Genomic DNA, 16433 nt, shown 5'->3' with positions numbered 1-16433 from the left:
TTCCTTAATTCTAATCTGTACAATACTAGTACTAACTCAGTTAAAAAGGATAGAAATAACTCTAGCTCTTTGACTTTCTGGGGCCTGAAATTTGCAAAGGCCCATCCTACGGATGTGCTTGGAGGGGAAACCTACAGGACAGATTTTAATTTAGGCCCCAGAAACTCAGGTGGGACCACACAGAGCCTGAGACCCAGGCAGGGGAGTGACTGCTCTGTCGTGCTATGCCTGCCGCTCTGCAGCTGCGCAAAGTTACCGTTACCCAAGAAAGCTCACATCTGCATCGAAGTCACAAATGAACTCTTTCCCTCCACTCCACCACTAACTTCTAATTTTATGACAGGGAAACTGTCAGTGTGTAGGTGTGTATACATTGAGGGAAGGGGTGGGTGATAAGGAAGATTATATACATCCAACTTGTTGACATAATTTCTAAATATTCCAATGTACATCATCTGTCAACAGGAGAAAAAGTCACTATAAAGTAAAATGTATTCATTCACTGTAGGAAAAAAAATTTAAGCATTAATAAAATTAAAACAAAAATCACCCCAACTGGCCCTGGCCAGTTGGCTCAGCGGTGGAGCGTCGGCCTGGTGTGCGGGGGACCCGGGTTCGATTCCCGGCCAGGGCACATAGGAGAAGCGCCCATTTACTTCTCCACCCCCCTCTCTTCCCCTCCCGCAGCCAAGGCTCCATTGGAGCAAAGATGGCCCGGGCGCTGGGGATGGCTCCTTGGCCTCTGCCCCAGGCGCTAGAGTGGCTCTGGTCACGGCAGAGCGACGCCCCGGAGGGGCAGAGCATTGCCCCCTGGTGGGCAGAGCTTTGCCCCTGGTGGGCGTGCCGGGTGGATCCCGGTCGGGCGCATGCGGGAGTCTGTCTGACTGTCTTTCCTCGTTTCCAGCTTCAGGGAAAAAAAAAAAAAAAATCACCCCAACTATCACACAGATAACCACTATATTTCACAAATGTGTTAAAACATATCAATATACAAATGTATATATATATTATAAGTAAACACAAGCTTTAAAAAAAAACTCTATAGCTTGTCCTTCTCACTGAGTGGTTAATTAGGAACACCCTTCTATTTCAATATATGTATATCTGAATCATTTATAAATGAATATTACTCTTTCATATGTCTATAACATAATTTAACAAATCTGATCATAGTTATTTAGGTTGTCACCATTTTTTTTTTTGCCATTATAAACAAGGTTGCCATGAACACACCTGTCAGATTATTTGACACAAAGTATGTGTGTGTGCTTTTCCTTAAGGCTTCTCTGCAGACAGGTAGTGCCAGATTAGTGCCAGGTTGGATGATCACCCAAACAGTAGCGGCTTCCCATCTGTCAACGTGATTATTTTTAATCCCTGACATACTGATGAAAACAGTATCTCATTAAATTTAACTTGCTCATTTTCATCACTAATGAAATTATACATTTTAGGTTTGCTTCTTTTTTTAAAATAATTTTATTTATTTATTTTAGGTTTTATTTATTCATTTTAGAGAGAAGGAACAGAGAAAGAGAGAAGGAGGGGAGGAGCAGAAAGCATCAACTCCCATATGTGCCTTGACCAGGGAAGCCCGGGGTTTCGAACCGGCAACCTCAGCGTTCCAGGTCGACACTTTACCCACTGCGCCACCACAGGTCAGGCTTAGGTTCGCTTCTTTTATGAACTTCCAGTCATATGGTATGCCAATATTTTTTAAAGTAGGGATGTAGTCCTTTTATTTATTAATAGACTTTCTTAATAAGATAATCACCCTTCTTCTGTCATATGTAACATAACCTTTCTCAGTTTTCTGTATTCCTTTTAAATTCTACCTGTTTATTGCTATATGTAACTTGTGTGTGGCCAAATTCAGATTTTTACATTTATGCTTCCTCCTCAGTGTTATGCTTACAATCCTTTCGCAGCTCAAGGTTAAATAAATACTTTATCTTTTCTTCAGTTAGACATAACACTACATTTTTTTTTACTCTATCTCTCCAAGATGTAAGGCAGAAATTTCTGTTTTCATTCCAAATGGCTTGCTTGCCAGTTGTCGCCACATCAATTTTTACTCTAATTTGAAAATCCAAATTTATGGGGGATGTAGGCATTTATATAGATTTGACTGCTGCTCAATATTTGTTTCATTGATCTACTTATACCCATATCAAATTGTTTTAATTCTTATGTGTTTTATAGAACATTTTAATATTACTAAAGCTACATTATCTTTTTTTCCCCTTATTCTCATTTTTATTCCAAATAATTGGGTTCATGAAGTTCTAAAGCCCATATTTCAACTGGTGACACTTAAATGATAGACTATTTTGAAGAAAACTAGTACTGTCCCAATGCTGTCTTCACTTCCAGTATCGGAAGGTGGCATGCCCTCTATCTACTTTTATCACCTGCTTTGTTATAAGCTGCATTTATATTTTCTCCCCATTGAGCTATATATATTTTAAGTTGTATTACAACATTTAATTTTGCCCTGGCTGGGTAGCTCAGTTGGTTAGAACGCTGTCCTGATACACCAAGGTTGCAGGTTCAATCCCTGGTCAGGGCATATACAAGAACCAACCAATGAGTGCATAAATAAGTGAAACAACAAATTGATGTCTCTCTCTCTCCATCTCCCTCCCTGCCTCTCTCTCATATATCAATAAGTAAAAAAAATTTTTGAGATTTAATTTTAATTAATATAAATTTTCTGTAGTGAATCTACATTTTTTTCCACTACATTTTCTAAATAAGTATTCCTGGTTTATTTAGGAAGGCTATTAATTTCAGTAAGTTTAATTTATAACTGTCAACATCAATGAGTTAATGCTCATTGTTTCTTAGCTGATCCACTCAAATTTTCCTGATAACTCCATTAGTTAATGATGGCAACTCAGCTCCCAGGGGTGAGGTTTTGTTTGCTTCTGGAGCTTCCCTCAAGCCTGACACTCCTATTTAATCCTCACAAGAACACTAGGAGGCAGATACAAACACCCCCTACCGAGGGAACAGAATTAGAATTATGCCACTTGTCCAATATCACAAAGCTAGAAAGTGGTAAATGATAATATAGTTATCTGACACAGACATTTTAACATGTACTAAAAATCCCACCAAAAGTTTATTACTACCAAGAAACACAGGAGAAAGCCAACCTGATGCCCCTCCGGGTTAGGCAGGTATAGTGAGTGATGGGTGGTTAGGGTCGACTGTTGTGAACATAATTAGTATTCCTCTTTTCTTTTTTCTAACACTTGGAGAGGGGCATTTCAAAACAGGACATCTTTATTAGGTAAGTGTCTCAGGCATTCCAAATTTCAAAATCCGAAACTGTTTCTTAACAATATACTATATTACAAATTATGGTCACTTTTCCTCCTTTGCAGTATTTTCATCTCTAACTTTTTTCTCATCTACTGATCAGTGAGAACTCACAAGTTCCAAGTCTCTCTGCCTTCTCCACAAGCTACTGGGCATTGGAAAAGAAGCCAGCAGACTGAAGACTGATTTCCAACCCTTCACCTTAAAAATCACCCACCTCAAATGGGTTCTCAATGGTTTCCACCGTGCACAGTACCTCGGCTGTTTTCCATCTGTATCTCCTCCTTCATCTCATCCTCCACAGGTCCTTTCTCACTGAACGAACTCTGTCCAATTAATCTCATCTAATCCAGGGCTTCTCGTTTTTCCATCCGGGATCTCTTCTCTGAATTTTACACCTGTTTATCCAATTTACTGCCACACAATTCCATCTGATTGTCTCACAGGTTTTCAGCTACATATGCCCAAAACTGACTCATCCTCTCGCCTTTCTTAGTGTTCCCCACCAGATCTCAGAGGATGAATGTGGAGTCTTGTGCCCTCCCGATCAGTTACAAAGTCCTACTGAGTCTATTTCATAAATATCTCTCAATTAGCTCTACCGTTCCCTATTACTGTTGTCACTGCCTAGGTCTGGGCACTATCATTTCTGTCTGAATTAATTACAAGTGCCTTCTATACTCATTCCCTCCAGACTTGACCTTTGCAGAGCATGTCTCCACACTGCAAGCTTCATACAGACTTTTTTCTCTTCCCCCTTGAGCCCCCTGCCCTAATACATCCCTATACATACTGTAGATATCAGTAACATGTCAATTTCTCTATGACTACTCTAGACTGATTTTTCAGAGAAACATGAACTATATCAAAAGCAATTTTCACATCACTTAACTGTCTTATTCCTGTAAACTGGGGACTGCTGTTAGCAACTATCACTTGCACCAGTACAATAGCTGGGACACACAGTAATGTAATGCACTTATTTGCTTGTTGATTAAGTTACACAAGGTTAGGTGACAGTGATAGGCACTGGAGCCTTGCCTTTTTTCTAATTTGTATGGGAAGGCCTGTAAGGTCTCAACATTAAATTTGGTTATTTTGACATGGTAACAATGCTCATCATGAGATAATGTTCTCCATCATATTAAAGAAATCTGCTTATATTCCAACTTTACCGAAGTTTCTACTCATAAATCAATGCTGGTTTTATTTCAAATATCTAATGTGCAGGTACTGAGAAAACCCTATTAATTTTAACACTAGAAATTAGTTACAGATTTCCTAATACTAAGCTATCTATCCAAGCAATCTCAAAATAAATTCTGTTATTTTATACACTACTAAAAACAACTTGCTAATATACTAATCAGCTTTTCATATCCATATTCATAAGAGATATTTTTTTAGTTTCCTTTTCATTGATTAGGTTTTACCATGAGTATTTCTAATATCACAGCATGAGCTGAGCTTTCCTGTCATGTTCTTCAGTGTTCTAGAACAGTTTAAAACTTTTTAAGAGGTGGTACAAATTCAACTTTTTCAATTTTTTCCCATGGTTAATGACTATTAAAATTTCCTGCTTCTTGTGTGAAGTTTGAAATTTTTGTTTCCGTAGAAATCAACCCATCACATCCAAGTTTCTAAATTTTTAAAATATTTATACTTACATCAACGTGCTGTAAATTTTAAATCTTTTTCATTACTCATACCTTTCTCATATCTAATGCAATGTATGTTTCTCTTTCCTTGATCTGCACACTCTTTAAATTGTTGGACCTTTCAAAGCAGGCTTGCATTTATTTTCAAATATTATAGTGCTAGAGTTCTGCTTTTTATTTCATCAATCTCTTTTCTCTTCACATCCTTTTTTCTGCTTTTCTTGTACTCTATAAGTTTCTAGAGCCAAATGATCAAGTAATAACTATATATACAGTTACCATTTATTTGGCATTAATTCTGAGCCCAGTTCTAGTGTTTTGCACAAATTATTTCAATGACCCCTCACCACTCAAGGCGAGGATTAAGTGTCCTTATTTTAGACAGACACTGAAGCTTAGAATGGTTAGATAGCTTTATCTAGTAACAAAGTTAGAAGGACTAATAACTGACCCCAAATCTGTCAGACTCCAGAGTGCTATTCTTAATTACCAGTATATAAAACCATAAATTTTACTTCTCAATATAGAATTGGTTACACCTTGTAAGTTTTAGTTTATAACAATCTCTATTTCATTTTTCTAAAGGTGTGTCTGTAGTTTGCTTTCTGAAAGTTTTAAAACAATTATGGATATATGGTTTTATTAATATATAGTTTTACACATATAGTTTTATAGCAATTGACGTCAGAAAAAGCCCATATAATTTCTAATTTTTGGACATTTATCAAGATTTTCCTTGTGCATAATCAATACATCTTGAAAGAAAAGATTTTTAAGTTAGTGGCTGCTTTAGCTTTTCAGAAGGCATTTTTGGAAGACTCTCAGGCTATTCAGAAGACGTGGCTGATACTTTGCATAAGCACCAAATATGAACTCACGAAAGAATCCTATGACTTCTTCCAGTGTGCACTCCTTGCTTACCTTCCAGATCTCTGATACTCTTTTTTGTAGGACCTTTCCAGAGATGGTGATCTTCTGCTGTCCCGGTGCCTGTGTCTCTCCCGTTCCCGCTCTCTTAAAGGAATTAATACACAGAGCTGTTTTCAACAGAAAGACTCAAAAACACCATCTCTTTTCACTGAATTCATCTTCTAAATAAATAGACCTGACCTAAGAATTTTCCAGGCACTATTCTCTACGGGACATTTTTATTCATCCTTTATTTATTAGAGAAAAAGGGAGCTTTTCACTTTACAGAAGTGAACTAACTTGGACATTTTCTGCTGTTTCCTTTAAAGAAAAGGAACCTGATGCTAAGCAACAAAGGGAATTTTATTATAATCTTCTCTAGAGACCTTCCACTCAGCCAATTCTTGGTTATGTAACCTAGAGGGAAAACTTTAAAGAATTCTACTGCCTTTGATTTCTAGGACACTCTCAATTTTACCCATAAAGAAATGTAAATTAAAACTTCAATTGTAATGATTAGAACCAAGTTCTATGATGAAAGGGTTCTAAACACCTGTACGTTACAGGCCCGAGTTGTAGTTCTAGCTTCACTAATTGCCATGAGACTCTAAGTCACTTTACTTTAAATGCTATTTCATCAGCAAAAAAACTCTGAGTTTAATATAGAAACAGAATGGGGAATTTTAAAACCTCCCCACATAAGACTAGAAAAATGTAATGATAACAATAATAACTTCTGAGTCTATTTAATAAATGCAATGAAGATCTGGACCAAAAATCATAACTCTAGTGGGTTTGAATCAGAATTAAATCAAAGGGAAATAACCACCTGATCTCAGAAAGAAACCAAAAATGCTTATTATCCTGAGTATAGCAAGACTACAAAATGGTATGAACTCAAAAATATCCCCCAACCTATAGTCTAGAAGAAATGCAAATACATTAAAATTAAACTTACAAAAGAGATATGTCACTGCTTCAGTATAAAAAACAAAAAATTGTTTTTTCACTTAAGTATGACCCTTCCACAAGGAAGACTCCTTTGACTAAACACTTTGGCATAAACATAAGCCTCAGGTATACACCAGCTGTCCAAAACAAAGTCGCCAGACCCTGGGATTCTACAGACTTTATCCAATACGCTTCAAAAATTACAGTTCACTTTTAGTAAGTGGTACCACGTGACAAAGATATAATTTGTAGTGGCATAGCTGCTAAAAAGAATAATTTAGATTACCTATATTCCAAATAAATATTCTACTTAACAGATAGTCCTAATTTTTTGTTTGCTTTTTAACATCTAGGCAACAGAATTTTGCATGCAAGAAAAGCACCGCTACCTTTGAGTGGGTATCAACTGAAAAGACCAATGTGGATATAAATCACCTTTGAAACACATTCTGAGGAACCCCTTTAAAGCCAGAAAAACAATGTTTGGGTTCCTTTCCCAGAGACTCATCCTTTACTCGCGAGCAGCACTAAGCTATCCCTAGACGTAACACAAGCCCCCCACCCGCACCCCGTGGCTGTGGACCAATGGCTGCGCACCGTGCGCCCCAGGGACCTGCGCAGTAGCACTGGTCGGTGACCGAAGGCCCCGCACTGTTATCGTTATCGTCACGCTGCAAACAGCATGGCCAGCGCGCTGTCTCAGCGCTCTCTCTTCCCATTCCCTAGAGTAACCTTGATCTCTCACAATAATAAATACATACATCTACTTCCTCACAAACTTTCTCTAGAAACAGTTGGCCTTAAAACATTCCTGTAATTACTCAACTACATTTTGGGAAGGAGAAAAAGCAGGAAAATGGAATTTGAAAAAGGATAAATTCTCTTACCCAGAGATGAAAGAAGAGTAGTCAGAGGATAGACTATATAGCATTTGCATCAGCTTAACACAATCTAGTGGGTAAATGTGTCAAGTTTTACTTTTCTCCAATATATTGTACTTACAGAAGTTACACTAGGTCTTCGCTTGCCCCATGTGTATTTCACAGAAGCACTCTATGTAGACAGATGACAGACACCCTACCTAAGATCCCAAAGGGAGCCAATGATAATGTGGCTGTGACACTAGGTGGCTCCAGGGCAAACACCCAAACTACAACATCATAAAACAATTCCAACATAAATAAAGGCCATTCAGAAAGATGAGCTGACTGCCTAAGCAGGTCCTTCATAGTAAAAAGGCCTTGTGGTTTAGGACAATGGAAATTAAAAGTGATTCTTTTGGCACTGGTTTCATTTTCTATTAGACATCCTCAGTTTACAAGACATCTGAGTTTCTTCAAACACATAACTCCAAGTTTAAGCCAGGATGGAAAAATTTAGGATTTTACAGCAGAGTCCTAAAAACTCAGCTCTAACTTAAACCCCCAAACGGGAAAACAGATGCAACCTGGAACACATAAATTTGCGCCAAAATGCTTCCCCACAGACAGGATTATTAACAATCATTTTTAAGTCTGAAGCAAATCATTTACAGTTTAATTTTCATTATACACTATCACAGGCGTCTGCTAACCAGTCCAACACAGATAATTAAGAATAAACCTGACCAGTGGTGGCACAGTGAATAGAGCATCAACCCAGGACACTGAGGTCCCTGGTTCAAAACCCTGAAGTCGCCAGCTTGAGCATGAGCTTGTTGGCTTGAGCCCAAGGTCACTGGCTAAAGGCCAAGGTTACTGGCTTGAGCAAGGAGTCAGTGGCTCAGCTGGAACCCAAAAGTAAAGCAACTGTGACTTGATGCTTCTCATCACTCTCCTCCCTCTCTTCTCTAAAATACAAATAAATAAATAAAAATTAAATGGACCAGAAACAGTAATTCATTCCCTCCTGCCTCCCACTGGCATAGGGAGAAGCAACAACACATTTCCCTTCCAAACCTTCCAAGCACTACTCCACTCAGAGCTAAGAGTGACTATCGCCCTTGACTGGAAAAATGTTCCAACAGAAGCAGACTGACAGCCATGATGAAAACATGGAAACCGGGAAGGGAACTGACTGCACAGGAGCCCAGCTCTCTACAAACCCACACAATGACGGGAACTGATTTAAGGAGCTCAGACATTCTTAGCACAGAGATCTCCTGAGACAATGAAGGTCAATATACCACAGGAGACAGAAAGAGAATCGGCTTGCAAGGGGAAATCTCAAATCTTTCATCAATATGAAGAGTTCACTGAAAGTACAAATAAACATTAGTACAATCGTTACCCGTGTATTTTTATTTTTCCATCTAAACCAATGGTTCCTAGACTTTTGGGGTAACAGTCACACCACCCCTTGAGAGTCTGGTGTTAGGTACTGATTTACTTATAGAAAAGCATATCTACTTACAAAACTTTACATATACCCACCTATAAACCCTGGTTGAAGAGCACCTGCTGAAAACTTTATTCTCCTGTATATATAGATATTTAGTCTTTTGAAAAAGGAAATGTAATCTGGAATGGAATACTATTTTTTAACTACACTTTCTTCAGTGTGAATTTAAGTGCAACAAAATCAAGTTATAGCTATGTTGAAAACTATAAATTTGATAATGTATAACTAGTATTATTTCATTTTACAAGGAAACAGAACAAGAAGGCAACAATGTACAATAAACTCTATTTATCCTAAAAATCAGAAACCAAGTTCTGCTTATTAACTAGTTTGATTCTTAATAGATGACATATGCAGATCATCAATTTCAAAAGAATTCAAGTGCTGTAACCTGATATGATGCTCATAATTCAATAGAATGCAAAAAATATGTAAGATCTTTCACTGGATCCTCATTAAAATGTGAGTTGTATTATGCAGAGTAATCAGCTTACATCCATTAAAATGAATCTACATGGATAATTTTGGAATGCTTTTCAAAAGTGCCTTTTTCTGACATCAATTTCGTTACTTGTCAGTTGTCTCTTCCTCTTTAAAACAGCCCAAAACAAGCTTCATCTCCTTTCATACATAGAAATGAACTGCTGGACCATTTTGGTCTGGTTGGCTGATCAACAGAAACGGCCTGTGTAGGGGCCTCTGCATTTCATTAAGAAACACGTGTTTTACCTGCTCCGCTCATACCTCCGGTGGCGAGACGGCGTTCTGCCCCGGTCATAATCTGATCTGTAGCGGCTGTCTTGTCTTCTCCGGTCAGGGCTTCGGCCTCGCTCCCGCCGATCCAGGGACCGATGCCTCTCACCTCGCCCATGACTGTGATCCCGGTGCCTGTGATCGTCATAGTGTTTGAGCCTCTCGGGGGACCTTCTCTCACTGGGAGCCTTTGGCAGTGGGTAAGGAGGAAGATGCCTATAATGAGGACTACTGCTGCTGTTAGCACTGGGTGGGAAAGAACTGGGGCTGTTCTGGAAGCTATTAAAATTGGGGGGTGGGAAATTATGGTGCGAATATCCAGGAGGGTACTGATAATTGACCTGCTGTGGCATGACTGGAGGGGGTGGGGGGTGGGGCATGGAAGGAGGGGGCATCATGAAGGGGAAAGTGCCTTGTCCAGGAGGGGCTCCAGGGACTGGCGGGTTATTCGGACAGGGCATTGGGGGTGGCATGGGAGGAAAGCAGGGCGGCACAGGGAAGGGGGGCCTCAGCTGGTGGTTGGGGAAGGGCGGCCGGATTGGGCAGGGGGGGAGAGGGCCCTGTGCTGACGGAGGCATCGGTGGAGGAAAGGGTACGAAATCTGGTCGCGGAGGCAGAAAATTGGGGGCTGGAGAGTTCGAGAACGTGGTGGAAGGAGCACTTGGAGGTTCATATTGATATTGCACAGGAGGCTGCTGAGGGTGAAGCAGTCTCAGATTCTGGGGCCTGAAGGCTGGCGCTGAGGGTCTGGCTCCATGTCCTCCTCGCCCTCGGGGACACCCTCGTCCTGGGTGGAACGACATTCTATGACTTTGTTGTAGACAAGAAAAAAAGGGAAAAAAATCACTATAAGACTGGTTTCACAAATGCCTGAATAGTCTTAAAAGCAACTGTAAGACCCTTTGGGCCACTGGAATATGCCACCCATCTAATACCAAGTGCTCTGTAACACGTGCCACTCCTCATGGCTAGGAGGCTCCTCTTTCCCTGCCTCAACCACCCAACCCTCCGCCATGGTCGCTCCCGGACCTTGTCACTCCCTAAAGCCGCTCCACTTCCATAATGTCAACTTCAACATCCCATTGTTCAACCACTTGCTACCATGTCCTTGTCTGAGTTCCATGAAACTCCTGACCTCCCCTGGTACCCCGTCTGCACACCCCGTGTTTTCTATATCTGTACCATCATCTTCCTGTGTCCACCTTCCTTCCACTCAGCATGGACTCTAAAATCAACATAACATGCCCTAAAAGGAATTAATCATCTTTGCTCCCAGACACCACCACTTGCTCATTTTTATGCATTTCCTAGCTCAACAGATACCATTTAGGTTCCAGGTACTTTCACCTTTATCATCTTTGCCAGAGACATCTTTGCCACAAACATTTTCACTGCACAACTAACTGGTCTCAAAGTAATTTTTCCATAAAAACGATAACACGTAGTCCAAATTTACCTGAGCTGTGCCTTTCTACAAGCTGGTTCTCCGGAGAGTCAGTCCTTCCAAGGAAAAGCTAGAAATCCACTGCAGGCCTAGGACCCTTGCTTACAGTGGATGTAGCTAGCAGGTGACAGAACTAGTGTTGGCGAGCAAGGTGGCTGCTCCAAAGGTTATTCCTCCAGGGACCATCACACACAGCTTGCACCACTGCCTACAAGGAGTAGCCTCACCACGGCAGAAACAGATGTCCCTTCTCCTCCTGGAACTGCTGCACAGTTTAACACCACAGCTGGTCAAGAGTAAGTCAAGTCAGCCTCCTCCCTGACCATGGCAGGAGCAAGTGTCTCAAGATCTTCGGAGAGCCATTTCAACTTCACATATTATACTTAGCCAAGAACTTGTCTTCATCCCATGAGAAATGTGAGTTCACGTTTTAGGATTGTCCCTCTTCCCTATTTTCCCATTAATGTCCCCAGAAGTGCATCAATAACTGAGTGCTTTTTGACAAAAACAGATTTTAATAACATCCTAGCACAGCTTCCTCAACGTAAGTAAATTCACCTTTGGATCAAAACAACTTTACTTGGCCCTGGCCGGTTGGCTCAGTGGTAGAGCGTCGGCCTGGCGTGTAGGAGTCCGGAGTTCGATTCCCAGCCAGGGCACACAGGAGAGGCGCCCATCTGCTTCTCCACCCCTCCCCCTCTCCTTCCTCTCTGTCTCTCTCTTCCCCTCTCACAGCCAAGGCTCCACTGGAGCAAAGTTGGCCCAGGCGCTGGGGATGGCTCTATGGCCTCTGCCTCAGGTGCTAGAATGGCTCTGGTTGCAACAGAGCAACGCCCCAGATGGGCAGAGTATCACCCCCTGGTGGGCATGCTGGGTGGATCCCAGTCAGGCGCATACGGGAGTCTGACTGCCTCACCGTTTCCAACTTCAGAAAAATACAAAAAAAAAAAACAAAAACAAAAAACAACTTTACTTAGGCCATAAACATGGATTGAAATCATAACAAACCAATATGCAACACCTCATGGTGATGGTCTTAATTGCATTTCAGGCACTGGCCACCTGGCTCAGTGGTAGAGCATCGGCCCAATGTGTGGACATCCTAGCTTCAATTCCTGATCAGGGTACACAGGAGAAGCGATCATCTGCTTCTCCAACCCTCCCCTTCTATCTATCTCTCTTCCCCTCCTGTAGCCCTGGCTCAGTTGGAGCAAGTTGGCCCCAGGTGCTGAGGATGGCTACATGGCCTCGCCTCAGGTACTAAAATAGCTCGATTGCCAAGCAACGGTGCAACAGCCCCAGATGGGCAGAGCATCACCCTGTAGGGGGCTTGCCTAGTGGATCTCGGTCAGGGCACATGCAAGAGTCTATCTCTCTGCCTCCCCATTTCTCACTTAAGAAAAATAAAAACATAAATTAAAAAAAAAAAAAAGTTAGCCTTTCATCCAGATGACAATCATTTGTCCCAAAAGTGAGTTTCTTATTTTGAAACACACTACAATGGGAAGAGAAAGAGGCCGAGGGTCCTCTTTTAGGGGCAAAGTTGAACCCACATTTCCCATAGAACGAAGACAAGTGCTTAGGTACAATCCACAAAATAAAATCAGTTATATGTATAGTATCGCCTGAACCTACACACTTGAGATGCATTCAAATATTTTGTATTCCACAATAGTCTTTTCATTTGTGTTATTCATTCTATCATGTTTCATGATTTCCTTTTTAATGTCCCTCTATTATTTATTGTTACCTTTTTCACAGCAAAATTGCCTTACAGCCAATGAGTCACTCTGCAAACATTTTGCATGCAACAGAGATGTCTATAACAAAGATGCTTATGACGAAAATACTAGACACATATTAGTCCTAAAGTCATACACCAGGGAATTGTCTAACAATTTTTCCTTCTTTACTCTCTTTAACTAAAAATTTATTTTAAAATTCCTACCATTTCTGATTTGTAAATACTTCTTGAGTTCACCCAGTTCACATCATCCTCTCTGACCTGGCTACTACACTAGACTTTATACAATCACTATCACCACCCCTCAAGCGTGTTAGGATTCCTGCTCTGTGCTGCTTCTTAGCAGGCCCTATGAGAATTACAACTCACCAACTAATTACCCAATTCCATCTTTGATGTCAGCCTGCAACTTAGAACCACAAGTTCCTTCATGGCAGGGCCCTGGGTTGTCTCATTAACTGCTCTGGTCCGAGTTGCTAGCCATGTACACAGCCCACATGAACACAGTTTCCCCCCGCTTCACATATCTAAGTCCTTCCCATAGTCCATAACCCAGCGCCACTATTTTCTCCTCAAACTGTTCTCCCAAAAGTGCCATCACTACCAAGCACTCACCACGTATTGCCTTGCATCATGACGTACTGTCTTGATCAATGTCACATCTTCCACAGAGAGTATAAGCTCTAGAGGATGGAAAAAACAAAATAGACATACAAATGTTTCCTAAACTGATAATGCCAGAAAATATTTCTGCAGTTATCTTAACATTAATTTTTGCATTCTCCAATGCATTGAGCATACTAATAAAATTAAGAAGACATTGAACTGAATTATTAAGTTTACAACTAACTTTTAAGATGTCCTTAATACTTGTCCTGCTGACTCAAAACAATCAGTAGCTAAAAAGACTGAAAATTTGGGCATATTCCACTTCTAATTTGCTAAAAGATTGGGGGGAAATAATCATCTCTTCTCCCTCTACATATTTTCATTTCTCCCAGTGTTCAAACTCAAGCATAACCATAATCTTGTAGAGATAATAGTTATCCTTGATTTTAATTCTCCATTCTTCCCCTAGAATAATGTTGTAAATGTAAATGACTCTCTAAATACTTAAACTTCAGAAAAATGTTATAAAAACTCAAATAAATATTAAATGCAACAACATTAATGTAGAAGCATCTCCCTAAAGTCTTTCTAACTCAAGTTTTACCAATAAGCTTAAGGTAGGTTTTCAAATGGCTCCTGAAAATACTTTCAGGTTATTCAGCTGTTATCAATCACTGGAGTTAATAATACAGAAGACACCAGATAGTAGCTAATGATAATTTTTCAGTCCAAGGTCCTCAAGAGAAATCTAAGGCCCAGCCAGCTGGTCTTCCCACCACCAGCCACTCACTGCCATCGAGTTCCAACTCCATGCTTGTTATTAAGGCCCTCTGCAATCTGAGCCCGTTTCTGCGGAGCTTATTCTCCATTATCTTCCCCACGAAGCACCTGTCACCCCAGAGTTTCCCAGTTGCCTCACACAGTGGTCAGCAAATTCATTAGTCAACAGAGCCAAATATCAACAGTACAACGATTGAAATTTCTTTTGAGAGCCAAATTTTTTAAACTTAAACTATATAGGTAGGTACTTTGTTATTAACTTAATTAGGGTACTCCTAAGCTGGCCTTTGCGCCTGCACATGGTATTTTGTGGAAGAGCCACACTCAAGGGGCCAAAGAGCCGCATGTGGGTCACAAGCCGTGATTTGCCGACCACTGGCCTAACATACCAAATGCTATCACCCAGCTTGTTCTTTGCCCTCGCTTTTCTGAAATCTCCTACCCTATGAATTTTCCCACTGAATTCTACCCATCCACCTATGTCAAATGCCACTCCTGTGTAGCCTTTCCTGGTTCCCTTTAAGAAGCAATCCCATTCCCTCTAGTCTTCCCTTAGTCTGTACTTACTTCTTTTACAGCACTTACCAGAGACTGCCTCCTGTTATAGTCATGTGTGCACATGTCTAACTCCTTCACTAGCTTATTAGCTCCTTGACGACATGGGTTGATTCACAGTCATTTCTGAATTCTTCACAGCTCCTGGCAGAGCATCCTGTACATAGTAGGTAGTCAAGAAATGTTTACTGTCTCACCAATAGTATATGTCTCTATGTTGCTACTGTACATTTCCCTTTCACATATATCCACAACAGATTCGCATTACCAAAACCAGACAGAGACCTTTCCACTGATTAATGCACCATGTAATGAGCCAATACAGTGGGGCCCTGTCGCAGGCCCTGTGGACTCAAGAATAAGTAAGACATACAGCCTGCAGGACTCAAGGAGCTCAGAATCAACACACAAATACATTTTTTAAAAAAATAATATAATGCAATAAACACAAATCTGTGCAGAGTCTAGGAGAACACAAAAGAAAGTGTTGAACCTAGAGGTGGGCTACAGTCAGAATTGCTAACACTCTCCTTCACTGTGAAATCCTCAGGGACACTTTTATAGATAAAATATCTGCAAACACTGATTACAGAAACTGACCTACTAAAGCTCTACTCAGGCTGTGCTGTGGAATGCAAGCTTTAATTCAAAAGTTAAGGAATTCACTGCGACTGGAAAGTAATCATTTTCTGCATCTGCCTAATCCTAGGTTGATGTTTGGTCGCAGGGAAACGGAGCTCTTTGGAAAAATTAACACATCCAGGAACATCACTCTATAAAGAGAGTTGTAAAGTGTGACTACAATTTTATTAAGAATATCCTCTCCCCACCCCACCCCCGTTTACTCCGCAGGCCCATCACCTTCCTCCGGCTGAACTGCGCGTTTCTCCGTTTGCATCTCCCGCCAGACTGCGAGCCCCAACCAGGCAAGCGCGGGGCTCACGATCTACCTCCCGTCCCAGAGGCGGGCGACCCCCGGCCTGGACCGGCGCATGCGCTCTACAAATGAATGAAAGGTCTCATTTGTCACTGCTATGCATGTACCGTCCTTGGGCCGCTTTTCTGCCCTTAGCTGCAGATCTGAAGAGGGGCTGTCCTATCCTAACTTCCAGGCGCCTCTCGCCACAGCCCCGCCAAAAGCCCAATTTAAATCCGGACACTCGGAAATACTCCCTCTTCGAACACCGGCGAAGTGGGCCTTTTACCTACAAAAAGGCTCCTGGGCCAGGAGGTCGCCGTCAGAGCACAGCCAAGTTTATCCTGCCAGCCTCCAGGACCATAGCGCTGCCTGTGTCTCCGGAACAGGAAACGGGGGGAATTAAAAAGC

The 16433-nt window shown here is 41.1% G+C and overlaps 1 protein-coding gene across 7 annotated transcripts in view; it reads right to left on the bottom strand.

The window, feature by feature from the left end:
• DROSHA (drosha ribonuclease III) overlaps positions 1–16408 on the bottom strand; it is a 128608-nt gene extending 112200 nt beyond the window's left edge. For 3 of the 7 annotated variants that reach the window (XM_066373939.1, XM_066373984.1, XM_066373993.1), the window contains exons 1-5: positions 16312–16408; positions 15137–15263; positions 13778–13845; positions 9951–10784; positions 5904–5996 (exon numbers count right to left, since the gene is read on the bottom strand). In XM_066373939.1, coding sequence (XP_066230036.1) covers positions 5904–5996; positions 9951–10784; positions 13778–13797 — 947 coding nt within the window. In that variant the 5' untranslated portion in view covers positions 13798–13845; positions 15137–15263; positions 16312–16408. Of the gene's footprint in view, positions 1–5903; positions 5997–9950; positions 10785–13777; positions 13846–15136; positions 15264–15967; positions 16106–16311 lie in introns of all 7 variants that reach the window. The other 4 variants (XM_066373948.1, XM_066373958.1, XM_066373974.1 and 1 more) reach the window with 4 other exon arrangements.
• Positions 16409–16433: the final 25 nt, after the last annotated feature.

Source organism: Saccopteryx leptura, chromosome 1 (genome assembly GCF_036850995.1).
Source record: "Saccopteryx leptura isolate mSacLep1 chromosome 1, mSacLep1_pri_phased_curated, whole genome shotgun sequence".
Lineage (NCBI taxonomy): Eukaryota > Metazoa > Chordata > Mammalia > Chiroptera > Emballonuridae > Saccopteryx > Saccopteryx leptura.
The sequence above is the reverse complement of the archived record's forward strand: the minus strand, read 5'-3'. Positions and strand labels throughout refer to the sequence as shown.